At 34.3% G+C, this 13171-nt stretch overlaps 1 protein-coding gene across 2 annotated transcripts in view; it reads left to right on the top strand.

Moving 5' to 3' along the window:
• Nucleotides 1-12341, top strand: part of LOC106883758 (enhancer of mRNA-decapping protein 3) — a 33520-nt gene extending 21179 nt beyond the window's left edge. Inside the window, exons 3-8 of one of the 2 annotated variants that reach the window (XM_014934880.2) lie at nucleotides 648-919; nucleotides 2691-2753; nucleotides 8829-9140; nucleotides 9670-9823; nucleotides 10392-10609; nucleotides 11397-12341. In XM_014934880.2, the coding sequence (XP_014790366.1) occupies nucleotides 648-919; nucleotides 2691-2753; nucleotides 8829-9140; nucleotides 9670-9823; nucleotides 10392-10609; nucleotides 11397-11728 (1351 nt within the window). In that variant the 3' untranslated portion in view covers nucleotides 11729-12341. The remainder of the gene's footprint in view (nucleotides 1-647; nucleotides 920-2690; nucleotides 2754-8828; nucleotides 9141-9669; nucleotides 9824-10391; nucleotides 10610-11396) is intronic. The other variant, XM_014934887.2, reaches the window with a different exon arrangement.
• The last annotated feature ends 830 nt before the right edge of the window (nucleotides 12342-13171 follow it).

The following is a 13171-nucleotide window of genomic DNA, read 5'->3' as shown; positions in this document are numbered from 1 at the left end:
CAATCCCACTGCGTGGCACCTTGGGCAAGTGTCTTCCACTATAGCCTCGGGCCAACCAAAGCCTTGTGAGTGGCTTTGGTAGATGGAAACTGAAAGAAGCCCATCGTATGTATGTATATATATTTATGTATGTGTTTTTGTGTGTCTGTATTTGTCCCCCCACCATCGCTTAACAACTGATGCTGGTGTGTTTACGTTCCCGTAACTTAGCAGTTCGGCAAAAAGAGACCGATAAAATAAGTACTAGGCTCACAAAGAATAAGTCCTGGGGTCGATTTGCTCGACTAAAGGTGGTGCTCCAGCATGGCCGCAGTCAAATGACTGAAACAAGTAAAAGAAAGATGCCAGGCAAAATGCTTAGCAGCATTTTGTCTGTCTTTACATTGAGTTCAAATTCCACTGAAGTTGACTTTGCCTTTCATCCTTTCAAGGTTGATAAAATAGGTACCAGTTGAGCACTGGGGTTGATGTAATTGACTTGCCCCCTCCTCCAAAATTGCTGGCCTTGTGCCAAAATTTGAAACCAATATTACTCTAAGCTAAACTAATACTATCAGCACTGAATTGCAATGATACACGTTATTCTATATATCCTGCACAATATTGCTTCACAATGAAAGAAGTATTTCTATCTTTATTATTTTCAGTGCTGGAGACATCAGAGAACTATCCATCTTGAAGTCAGCAGAAGATGCCCGAGATATTCTCTCTATCCAGTCAACCCCATCCAAATTTACAAAGGAGCAGATGGAAGCTATTTGTGGTGGAACAGCTTCTCCTGTTAAAGTAGTATCGTGTAATGACAATTATAACCAAAGCCGCACACCATCCAAAGACAAGAATTCACAGTGGAATAATGGAAACCATCGTCGTACTCCAACTAATAAAGATGATCACTTGAAACAACGCCGAAACTCAGGTAGTTCCAGGCATCATTTATACTCAAACCATTTTAGTTCTATTTTATTGAGTCTGGTGCATGAATAAACATGTATAACCATGTAACAAAAGACAACTTGGTGTGATGTAATGTGTGTATGTGCACACACACACACACACACACATAATTCTAATGACTCCCTATATCATGCAGATATCAGTTGCTGGATGATTCACAGAGAGGAAGTGCTTTCAATAGTTTAAAGCATGTGGACCAAGGTAATGAAAGCCACTGTGAGTGTCAGATAAGATAAACACTTGTTTCACTTGAAATGTTACTATATTATTAACTGAAACAGCTTCAAGTATGTGTTGAAAAATTACCTTACCATGTAAGACACACAATTTCATATGTTGTCAATTAGCAATTTCAGAAGTAGTTTGTCATGGTAAATGATTCTATGAATGGCTGAATGTGCTCTGAAAGTGGCAAGAATTAATATATTTTCAGCTTTTTTTTTTTTTTTTATATACAAATTCCTTTAGTGAGAATATTTGTTATATTTACTTATTCCACAAGACTTCATTCTTACTGAAGTTTTAATAATTCTGAGTTTTCATCATCAGATATAACACCTTTACTAACTTAAAATACTGTTTTTTTAAATCCATTTTGCACTACTTCCTTTTCATGTATCATTATGTACTCATTTCTACAAAAATTTCTGAATCTAAGATGGAATATCTGATTGTACTCAGTATTCAGTATCTTCTGTAAAACGGTTGGCATTAGGAAGGTCATCTAGATGTAGAAATCAAATCAAAACAGACTATGGGAATCTGGTGTGGCCTCTGGCGTTGCCAGCTCTTGTCGAGCCCTTGCCACAATGGAAAACAGATATTAAATGATACTGATGATGATTCAGCATCAATTATAGAACTGTTGTTCTATACCTATCAGTTATTACTAGGGTGATCAAGATGAATTCAGCTGTTAATTTCAACTTCTATCTTTTTATTTACATTATATTTCTGTTGCTGAATTCTCTGATTATACTTGATCACCATACCTTTCACAGACGATGACAAGTGACTGAAACCTTTGGTGATATGCTGTGCTTGAGAAGACACGGCAATTGAAGTGAAATAATAGTCATGGTTGATGCCAGTGGCACGTAAAAGCACCCAGCACACTCTGTAAAGTGATTGGCATTAGGAAGGGCATCCAGCTGTAGAAACCATGCCAAATCAGACTGGAACTTGGTGTAGCTCTCTGACTTACCAGTTCCAGTCAAACCATCTAACCCATGCCAGCTTGGAAAGCAGATGCTAAATGATTATGATGATGAGACAGAAATAAACCTATAGTTGACTTCTGTTCTTTGACATATAGGTGCAAAATGGAAAAACTGGTATCAAGGTTTTGTTTATCAAAAGCCATACAGCACTAGGCTCTACCTAAATAGTAACAACTGACAACTGATAACATTGTTAAAATTTATAAGTTCAAACATTCTGTTGTGTAGTTCTGCTTGCTGTTAATTGTTGTGGGAGAAACATTTTGTTACTAATGATAGTGGATATATAAATATTTCTAATTACACTAATTTTGTTAAAACTAACCACTTGTATTGGTAAATAATTTTATTGACAATTAATAAAACTGGATTGTTGTATACATTAACTCAACTAATATTTTTGCATGTAAATTCGATCTTTTCCATACATGTTATTGTATTATTGGTTTTCATCTTACCATACATATCTTGAATTTACAGCTCTACACGCATTTGTCTGTTTAATATCTTTAGGAGGGGACATTGGAGCTAAAACTAAACTATTAGAGAATAAGAGTAAACTACAGAATTTGCAAGGTATTTATAACTGCTGATTTAGGTAGAGAGAAAACGAAGTGTGGTGTGTACATATGTTGCTAATGCAAGATAGTGCAATTGTAGTGTAATTGTGTCTTTGCTGGCAAATTGCTCATGTGTATAGTGCTTCTATTTTCACCCATAAATTGTCATTAAATGCACTGTGTAATTAAAATTTAACCCCCCCACCAAAAAAAAAGACCCCAGCCTAAATAGTAGCAGTAGTGGAGATAACATGTAAGCTTATCAGTGTATGTATATGTGTGTGTGCGTGTTTATGTGTGTCTATACACACTAAGGAAATATTTTAGGTTTTGGTGTTAATTCGTTCTGTATTTGCTTGATATTAATAATATCATTAATATTGTTTTAATATTTGTTTTCTCTGCCACCATGGATTGGAAGGGGTTACTGTATTATATCGTCAATTAGAATCCTTTGTCAATCTATCTGTGAGGCCTTCTGAAATCTGACTTTATTATATTTTACTCTTTAACAGACACCTTTTAATATCAACTTACAGTACTTTTTCACTGAGCACTCATCATCCATTCGGACCACATGTTTATACCAGAATAATTATCCCTTGAGTATAACTTTCATACTCTCTCCCTTTCTCCCTCTCTCTCTTTTTCTCCCCCTCTCTCTTTCTCTTCTCTCTCCCTCTCTCTCTCCCTATCTCTCTTTCTCTCCCCCTCTCTCTTTCTCTCCCCCTCTCTATTTCTCTCTCTCCCTCTCTCTTTCTCTCTCCCCTCTCTCTCTTTCGCTCTCCCCCTCTCTCTCTTTCTCTCTCAGACTCAATTTTTTAATGCAAATTAATACACTCAACAGATTATACTTAAATAGATTCTTCATCATCATCATCGTTTAATGCCTGTTTTCCCTGCTGGCATGGGTTGGGTGGTTTGACCGAGGTTAGGAGAGCCAGCAGCTACACCAGGCTCCAATCTGATCTGGCAATGTTTCTAAGCTGGATGCCCTTCTTAACACCAACCACTCCGAGAGTGTAGTGGATGCTTTTTACATGCCACCAGCACAGGAGCCAGTCAGGCGGGCCTGGAGTTGATCACATTTGGATGATGCTTTTTATGTGCCACCTGCACGGGAGTCAGTCAGGCAGACCTGGCATCGACCATGTTCGGATGGTGCTTTTTATGTGCCACCAGCACGGGAACCAGTCTCACTTTAGTTGCCGAGTCTTCTCAATCACAGCATATTTCCAAAGGTCCCTGTCTCCTGTCATTGCCTCTGAGGCCTGATGTTTGAAGGTCATGCTTCACCACCTCATCCCGTGTCTTCCTGGGTCTACCTCTTCCACAGGTTCCTTCTACAGTTAGGGAGTGGCACTTCCTCACACAGCTGTCTTCATTCATACATAACATATGACCATACCAGCGCAGTTGCCTCTCTTGTACACCACATTTGATGCTTCTTATGTCCAACTTTTCTGTCGTGTATGCACACTGACATTACACATCCAGCGGATCATACTAGCTTCATTTCTTTCAAGCCTACACGTCCTCAGCATTCATGGCCCAGGTTTCACTGCTGTGTAGCATGGCAGTTCACACACATGCATCATACAGTCTACCTTTTACTCTGAACAAGAGGGCCTTAGTTGCCGGCAGAGGTAGGAGCTCCCTGAACTTTGCCCAGGCTATTCTTACTCTAGTTGCTACATTCTCAGAGCAACCACCCCCACTATAGACTTGGTCGTCTAGGTAGCAGAAGCTATTAACGACTTCTAGTTTCTCCCCCATGCATATACTTAATTAGATTACCTGACTAAAAGAAACTACCTATATGGAACAAGTTGTTTATGGATTTTATTTCAAGGGTACTCCTACTACCACTACATATCACATCTGAGACCGAGGTCAGTTTGACAGAGAATCTGTTATATACCAATTTCTTGTATTGAGTATACAATGTCAAGTTCTTGCTCACTCATTTCCTCCATATTGAGCAAGGCCACTTCCTGGGTATTTTGTGTCCTGGGTTATTAAATGAGTGAATTAAACACCTAACTGCATAAATAATGATTATTAATTTTGATTAGAGAAAAGGCCAGTTTAGTTTTAGGGAAAAGTATTAATTCAATTCAGTATAATGCAAGTATTTTATCGACTTTGGTTAATAAGCAGCTTGTAGAAGAGGGTGTGTTTTCTTATACTCAGGAGAAAAACTGATTGAGCTTTCAGTTATGATTGTACCATCAGAAAATAAGGTGCTATATTGGTATTGCAGTATTACTGTGGTGTGAGAGACCATTATAAAAATAGAACTGACAAAAGATTGACCTCACTATGGGTGTTGGCATTTTGTTAGAGTATTTATTGTTCTATAAATTAAAGCTGAAAATATTTCTTGACATTAAACTTGTTTATGCATGCTAGTATTTATTGTTTATGCATGTTTGCTTGATTATTGTGCTTTTAAACTAAAACAATTATGCAATCTTTTTTTATTAACTGAACTTTATTAATCTTTATTAACTTGAACACAACTGTAGGATCAAAACCACATAACAGAATTAGCAACCAAGTTTAGAATGCTTTGAATTATTTTTTTTAAATACTTTAAAAATCAGTTTTCAATTTGAAATTTTAAAGGTTTTTTTTGTTGTTGTTGATGTGCTTTTCACTGAACATTCACAAATGCCTTGTTTTTTTCATGTTTATCATGTGATTTAAGATGTTTTTTTTTTGAAAAGGTCTTATAAAATGACTTTAGCAGGAAAACTGAGGATTGAATTTATGTCCTTACAAATGAGAGATATTTTTTTTTCATGGTGACTATTCAGAGTTTACGAAAAATAACTTTTTTATTGTTTAATTCAATTTACTGTTATATGCTGGTTATCATCTCTAAAATTATAGTTTGTGACACAAATATGTTTGGAGGTTTTTCCAGTGATAGTTGTTGAAAAGTGATAGAAAATCTTTTTGCTGGCATAATGCTTTTTTCATAATAATAATAATCCTTTCTACTATAGGCACAAGGCCTTGAATTTTAGGGGAGGGAACCAGTTGATTACATTGATCCAAGTGTGTAACTGGTACTTAATTTATTAATCCCAAAAGTATGTAAAGCAAAGTCAACCTGGCAGCTTTTGAACTCAGAACTTGAAAACTGATAAAATACTGCTAAGCATTTCACCCGGTGTGCTAACGATTCTGCCAGCTTGCTTCTTTAATAATAATAATAAGAAAAATTACATTACTGTTGAGAATGGGAATATTGAATCAAATTAAACAAGAAGTTACCTTGCATCAGCCATTCATTATGTCATTTGGCATAACACTTCATCTTTTATTTCCTCAATTTATTGAACTGAAGTATTGGTACATAGCCTTCCAGAGAAAGTTGGTTGTGATTGACTAAAATCTTAGCCAAAAGAGTAACTTCTTCACATGAACAGTACAGAAATGTAAGCTATGTGAGCACCTGTAATTCATGAAAGGATTAACTCACACCAAACTTGGGCTTCTGAAAAGGTTATATATGAGGTGAACTTGTCAGATTTGGTTCTTTCCTTTTGCTAATATGTTTTATGTGGTATGTTTTATTCTTTATGTAGTTTGCTAGATAGTTGGCAAAGTCTGGTATTTAAATTAATTAAGAATAGATTGCAGTGAAACTGATCTTTGGTAAGCGCAGTGACAACTCCTGTTTCAGTCATATAATATATGTGTACATTCGCACATATGTGTGTTATCACTTAACAACATTATTAACAGAGTTGAATTTCTGGTTCATTCAGTGGCTCTGTGAGATGTTTTATCAGTGGTCAGAAACTTTTCGTTTATCCAAATCAAATAATTCAATGAGAGAAAAGAGAGAAAATATATTTAAGATGGAATGTGTTTCTGCAATGCTTGAATGTGATTCTCCTTTAGACTAAATTTACCCTATTTTATGAAGAAGGATTCTAAAACTCATTAAAATAAGAAAACTGAAATGAAGGCTTTCATGATAATTATTGTTGTTTAAGTAATGGATTGGCATAATTGTTAGAGCATCAGACCAGATGCTTTGCAGTGTTTGTTCTAACTTTTTACATTCCGAGTTCAAATACTGCTATGGTTAACTTTGTCTTTCATTCTTCCAGGATGAAAATTTAAAAAAAATTCCTGCCCTATAAATTGCATGCCTTATATGTTAAAAATAATCATTAGAGAGCAGTAAATTGGCAGAATTGTTAAAACATCAGCAAAATACACTTCATGATATTTGTTCCAACTCTTAGTGTTCTGAATTCAAATCATGCAATGGTCAATTTGCCTTTCATCTTTTTGCGGTCAATAAAATAAAGCATCAACCAGATTGGTGGAATCAACTAACCCCCCTCAATTCAATACTGTTGGCCTTTTTCTAAATTGGAACCTCTTTCTACTGCACTGCTTTCCCTTGATCAAAAAAGTGACCATACATCACCCATTAATTACCATCCAGTCAGTCTCACAAGCTGTATTGCCAAATTGATTAAACTTTGTGTCAGAGAGACACTTTGGAACTTCTAGTCCTCTCATAACCTTATTCAATCCTCAAAAGATGGGTGGATGTTATCTATCCTGAATTTACTATAGCTTTTAAATCTTTGTCATACAAATAACTTCTGGCATAGCTTTTTTGCAAGGGGCATGAAGGCTAATCTTTATAATTGGTTGAAATCCTGCTTGGCCAGTTGAAAAGCAGTAGCCAGTTGTATTAGGACAACTTTCTGCATCTTATGTGATGGCATCTTGTGTCCAGCAGAGTGTTTGTTGCATATATTTTTAGATGCTAGCTTGAAGCTTGTTAAAATAGGCAGACAACATTAAGCTGTACCTTGAGATGAAAAGAGCAGATCTTATATGCTATAGATCTCTCCTGTAATCTGATCTAGACACAATATAGCAACGGATTATAACTGACAGCTCATGCTGGCTGTAGGTAAGTGTATCATTTCACATTTTTAGAAGGAAAACCAGTAATTTACCTACCTCCTCCACAACACCAACCTTAAGAAGTCTGCTGGTGACTGTGACCATGGCATTGTTGTTAACAATGATCTTTGCTGTCTTTCTTTACTTGACTTATTGTTGCTGACTCCTCTTTTTCTAACAAGTTGTAGTGCACCTGAGCATTGTTTACAAAAAACTCTTTATTATCATAGTATAGAGAAAGGTCTTGCTAATTATATGGATAGTTTTTATTGCATGCTTTTTTGTGTGCCTTTTTTTCCTATTAATTGTACTCTTTTCTGTATGTCTGTTAAGTCCTGGCATTTTGATTATATAATTGTCATTTTCATTATTCAAAAACCTCTGTTATTAGAATTGTTTCTGTTTTCAATCCTCATGTTTTAGATATCTCTGTTTTGATGTTTTTAGATTTGTTTAGTTTCTGTATATCTTTCAGGATAGTTTGCTGGAATGGTGTTTTTGACATGCTCTGAGTGATATGCCTTAATCTCCTTGTTTGTGTCAATTGACATGTCTTATAGTACGGTCACTATCATTCTCTCTGACTCGCTTTTTTGTATGTGTTTTCTACCACTTCATGCAGTTTCCAGTGTATGAAATTTCCAACATATACAAATACTTGTCTAAGTTTTGTGTCCTGCCTTACTTATCTAGTGCTGATTATTTTGTTATTCATATCCACTTTGCTCAATCTTGGGCTTTCATTGCCAACTTTTTGTAATCCTGATTTCAATTTAAGTCTTAGTTTTTTTGTTTTAATGATTTTCTGATGTTGTTTTTCTATTCTCCTCACAGCTGTCTGCTACCTCAACTGTTGTTGAATACTAAACAGTAATGTAAACTAACCATCTATGGATCACACTTAATATATTTGGGCTTATCAAAACTGTTGATAGGCTCAGATGTAAACTAAATATGTGAGAAGTTGATTTTTAACAGTAAAAGATTTGTCTACTGAAATTATTGAAGCCAAACATCTTTGTATTTGTAAATAATGTAATGAATTTATGTGTAATAATAACTTACTAAAAGTGTTTTATAGAAAAAAAAATGATAATTGCGTTCATTTATCTTCTTTTGACTAAATAATTATAAAATTATTTTGTAGCATCAGAACCAAGGAAGAAAACTCCAGCTCGAAAAATAGATTGCCGTCGCAAACTGATGACACGAGAAGATTGTTTTAGTGCTCCTTCTGAATCTTTTCTGAAGGAATTTGACTTTGAGAAAAATTTGGCTCTTTTTGACAAAAAAGCTTTCTTCCAGGAAATGGAAAATTCTTTGCCAGAAATAATTCACCATAATAATGATAGGAAAAATCCTGCCAAATACCGTCATGATGAGAATATTTTGGAGTCTGGTCCTGTGGTTTTATGTAAAATTAAAGTTCCTTGTTATTCAGACCAAGAATATGTAACAGGTTTGTTGGATTTATATTGTTTGGCAAGATTATTATCACAGATTTGAAAGATTGAATTAAATATATAATAAAATAGTATGGCGCACCTGTCATGTTGTCTTTTAGCATGTAAGTGAGAAAGCTAATTTTCTCAAATGTTCTATTGAATAGATTTTGGCTTTTACTCTAATCTATTCATTCTTAAGCGTCTCTGAGAAAGAGAAAATGAGAAAAGATTACTGGCACTGATGGACTAATTAAGAAACAACACTTTTTTTACATGTTGGTTTTGTTAAGCTCTCTACCAATGTAACTGAATTTGAACTGAGGGACAAAATTTAGTAAAAAGGACGAAAGAAATTAGTGGTATAAGGCAATTTTTATAATACGCAAGCTATGCTGGCATTGTAAAGTGGCATAGTTACCTGGATAATAATTGAAAACTTCTGATGAGAAATTTTAGTTAGAAATTTCAGATTGCCAGTTCAAAACATTGAATCTTTTTCTGTGTTATTTTCTGTTTTGTCATTGATAAAAATCTTGTTCTCAGATTCTGGACTGACTGTTCCAAGTATATCTTATGAGTTACGGTCACGTTTGTTTTCTGCCGGTGAAGAATTTGGTTTCTCAAAATCAAGGCAACTTGAAACTGTAGGGCGGTCAACTACAGAAATGATTTTGCAGCTTCTAGGAGGCAGTCACAGGTTAGTGTAATATTTTTAAAATTTCATTCTTTTTGCTCATTATGCAGTTTTAACTTATGATAAAATCTATATTTATTCACATCTCAGTCTGCTTAACAAGCAACTTTACCTATTGTACTTGAATTAAGAATCTCGTGGTACGAACATCTATCTATAACAATATGCACATGTACAAGTCTGGAAATATTTAGTGTGGAGAAATGTATGTAAAACATTAAAAAAAAAAGTGAAGAGTAAAAATTTTAAAAAAACAGCTGTCATGAAGCAAAATATTGCATCAAAGTTAAGTTATACTTTCATTTGATGCTTTTGATATTTGTAATAAAATTAATCATTGAGCATTCATAATACTAATGATTCATTTGATGCTTTTGATATTTGTAATAAAATTAATCATTGAGCATTCATAATACTAATGATGTTGGTTAATTTTTTTTTAAATGAAATTGTGACTTCTTGCATGATTTAAGGGCAGGTATGACTAGTTTCAATAAAAAGCCATGCTTTTATGCAATCAGGTTTTCTAATCTTCAATGTAATTATTCCTTTCTTTTTTTTCTTCCCTAAGATTGAACCCCAAAAATGACCACCAATTACCTACTGTTGTTGTTTTGTGTGGCCCACATATTCAGGGAGCTCAAGGGATTACTTGTGCTAGATTACTAGCTAATCACAACGTAAAAACATACATCTATGTGCCAAATTATATGAAAATGGATCATTTTATTGAAAATGAATTAGCTTTGTATGATCTCACTGATGGAGTAAAAACATTTTCAATTAAAGGTAAGAATCAAAGCTTATAGTTCTGTTTACTTATGTGACATGTGTTAATGAGTTAATGAGATTTCTGTTGCTCAGTCATGTAAACCTAAACTTGAAACAGCAACTTTTGAATATTCATTGTTAAGTAAGAGTGAGTATCTTGAGTGTGATATAGTTTAGAAATTGTGTGGTTGGATGTAAACTGTATGACTATGGAAGAGATCTCTGGTGATAGATAGGTAAAAGTCCACAATATCAATTTGTATAAATTTGCATTAGTTTTTACTATCCATCTTTTTGATTGAGTTCAGTGTACACACACGCACTCTCTTTCTCTTCCCCTTCTCTTTCCTCTCTCCCTTTCTCTCTCTTTCTCATCATCATTTTATCTTTGTTTATCTGTGCTGCATAGGTTTGTCAAAGCAACTCTAAATATGACCTGTGAGTCAGGTCTATTTAAAGTTATAGTCCTCCAAGGTAGATTTAAAACTGTATCTTACTTGTATGTTACATATTTAGGATGGTTTTTATGCTAAAAGACCCTTCCTGTTGCCAACCACTTTATATAATGCATTGGGTACATTCGTTTGTGAAACTTTCACTAGAAAGACTAAAGAGAGTTCCCGCTAGCAAGACTAAAGAGAGCTCCCTCTTCCCTGCAAACAGAGAGAGATATGTGTGGATGGATGGATGGATGAACTGTTTTGTTTTAATTCTAAATGAATTGTATTAGTGATGAACTAATAATTCCAGTTTTTTAATTAATTCTTGTCAACTATGAAATTTAAGACTTAATTTCTTTTTTCAGATTTGCCAAAATTTCCTGTGGACATAATTGTTAATAGCTTGGATAATCATGAAAACATGGTTTTGCGAGACCAGCCTTGGTACCAAGCACTTGTGGTATGGGCTAATAACAGCAAGGCTCCAGTTTTAGCTATTGATCCCCCACAGCAAGGCACACTCATCCATGCCAAGTGGAGTTTAAGTCTTTGCCTTCCACTCAATCTCAAAGGGCAGTTTGGACAAGTTTACCTGTGCGATATTGGTCTTCCTCGTAAGGTGATGGCACAAGTTGGCATCACGTATTCTTCACCATTTGGACATAAATTCCTCATACCTCTTCATGCCAAGACCTAGTAAATGGAGATAAAAGAGAAATAATTATTAAAATAGCATCAGTACAAAAAGCTTTGCAGTCGAGGTAAACAGCTGAATTAACCGCAACCAATGAGCAGCTAAATCTTGCCAAGATTTACTGTCTGATGCAAACAGCAGCATACAACAAAAAAAAAAGCAAAAAAAAAAATATCTTCAGATCTCAAGCCCTAAAACAAAAAAAAAAATATGAGAAAGAAAAAATAATTTTTCTTCAAATCAAAATGTTATAGTTGTTTTTGTTATCGTTGACAATACATTTTGCTGATAGCTAATATAAAGAATTGAGGCATATCAGAAATGCAATGGTGTCACCGCTCTGAAAAGGCTATTGTTGATTATTCAGATCGACAGCAGCTTAATTCACACCATTATATATACCTGTTATAGGCTCCTACTGAGCTGGCTACTACATGATGAAGTATGGCAGCATTTCTACACCCTCAAGCAAAATTTGCATATTTGTAAATAATCAGAAGAGATTTTAACTTCATTGCAGATTTTTTTTTTTCACCATCATCATTTACCATCATTGTTAATTTGAAAATGCGAAAGATAAGGCGTGGTATGTTTGCGTGTATACATGTATGTGTGTGTATATATATATATATATATATATATATATATATATATATATATGTGCATACATGCACATATATGATTGAAATTAAGTTTATGTTTATATATAAACAAGTATATACACACACAGTTGTGTTTAAATGTTTACATATACATGGCAATATGTTTGTTTATATGTATACATATATATGTATATATTTTTATTTCAATGTATATTTTTATTTCAATGAATATTTGAGTGTGTGTATGTGTGTGTGCATGTGTTAAATGTTGTTTTCATTGAAGCTAAAACTACATTGAACACCTTACAGTGTGAGAGAAAGATTTTAGAAAAGATTTCCTTTGTAATCAATGGGTCAGTTTTATAACTTGAAATTTCTTTCCTTCATTAATGCAGATGTGTGTGTGTGTGTGCGCATGTGTGTTCATGCACATGTGTTAGTGTGTATCCATGTGCATAATTGTATGTAAAATTGAAACTGAAATCTGCTGAATGTCGAAGGCTTTTTTTTATAATCCATCAGTGTCATTCACTCATCTCACCTTCAGACATCTCTCTCTCTCTACCAAAGCATTAATCATCCTTTTCACCCTCCTTTTCTCCCTTCTCATTTATCATCCCCTCATTGTACAAAAAAAAATAATAAAGAAGCAAGAAAGCATCAACAAGTTGATGTTATTCTGCTCCATGCAAAAATCAATAAGCGAATATGAAGTGGAAGTGTTAATATTTTAAACAAAATGAGTGATAGAATTGTCTGAATGTATGGACAAAACAATAATAATAATAATAATTCTTTGCTTGAATCATTCTTTGCAACCTGTTTCCCTATGCAAACAATTCCC

This window comes from Octopus bimaculoides, chromosome 2 (genome assembly GCF_001194135.2).
Source record: "Octopus bimaculoides isolate UCB-OBI-ISO-001 chromosome 2, ASM119413v2, whole genome shotgun sequence".
NCBI lineage: Eukaryota > Metazoa > Mollusca > Cephalopoda > Octopoda > Octopodidae > Octopus > Octopus bimaculoides.
This window is presented reverse-complemented; position numbering and strand designations above follow the sequence as displayed.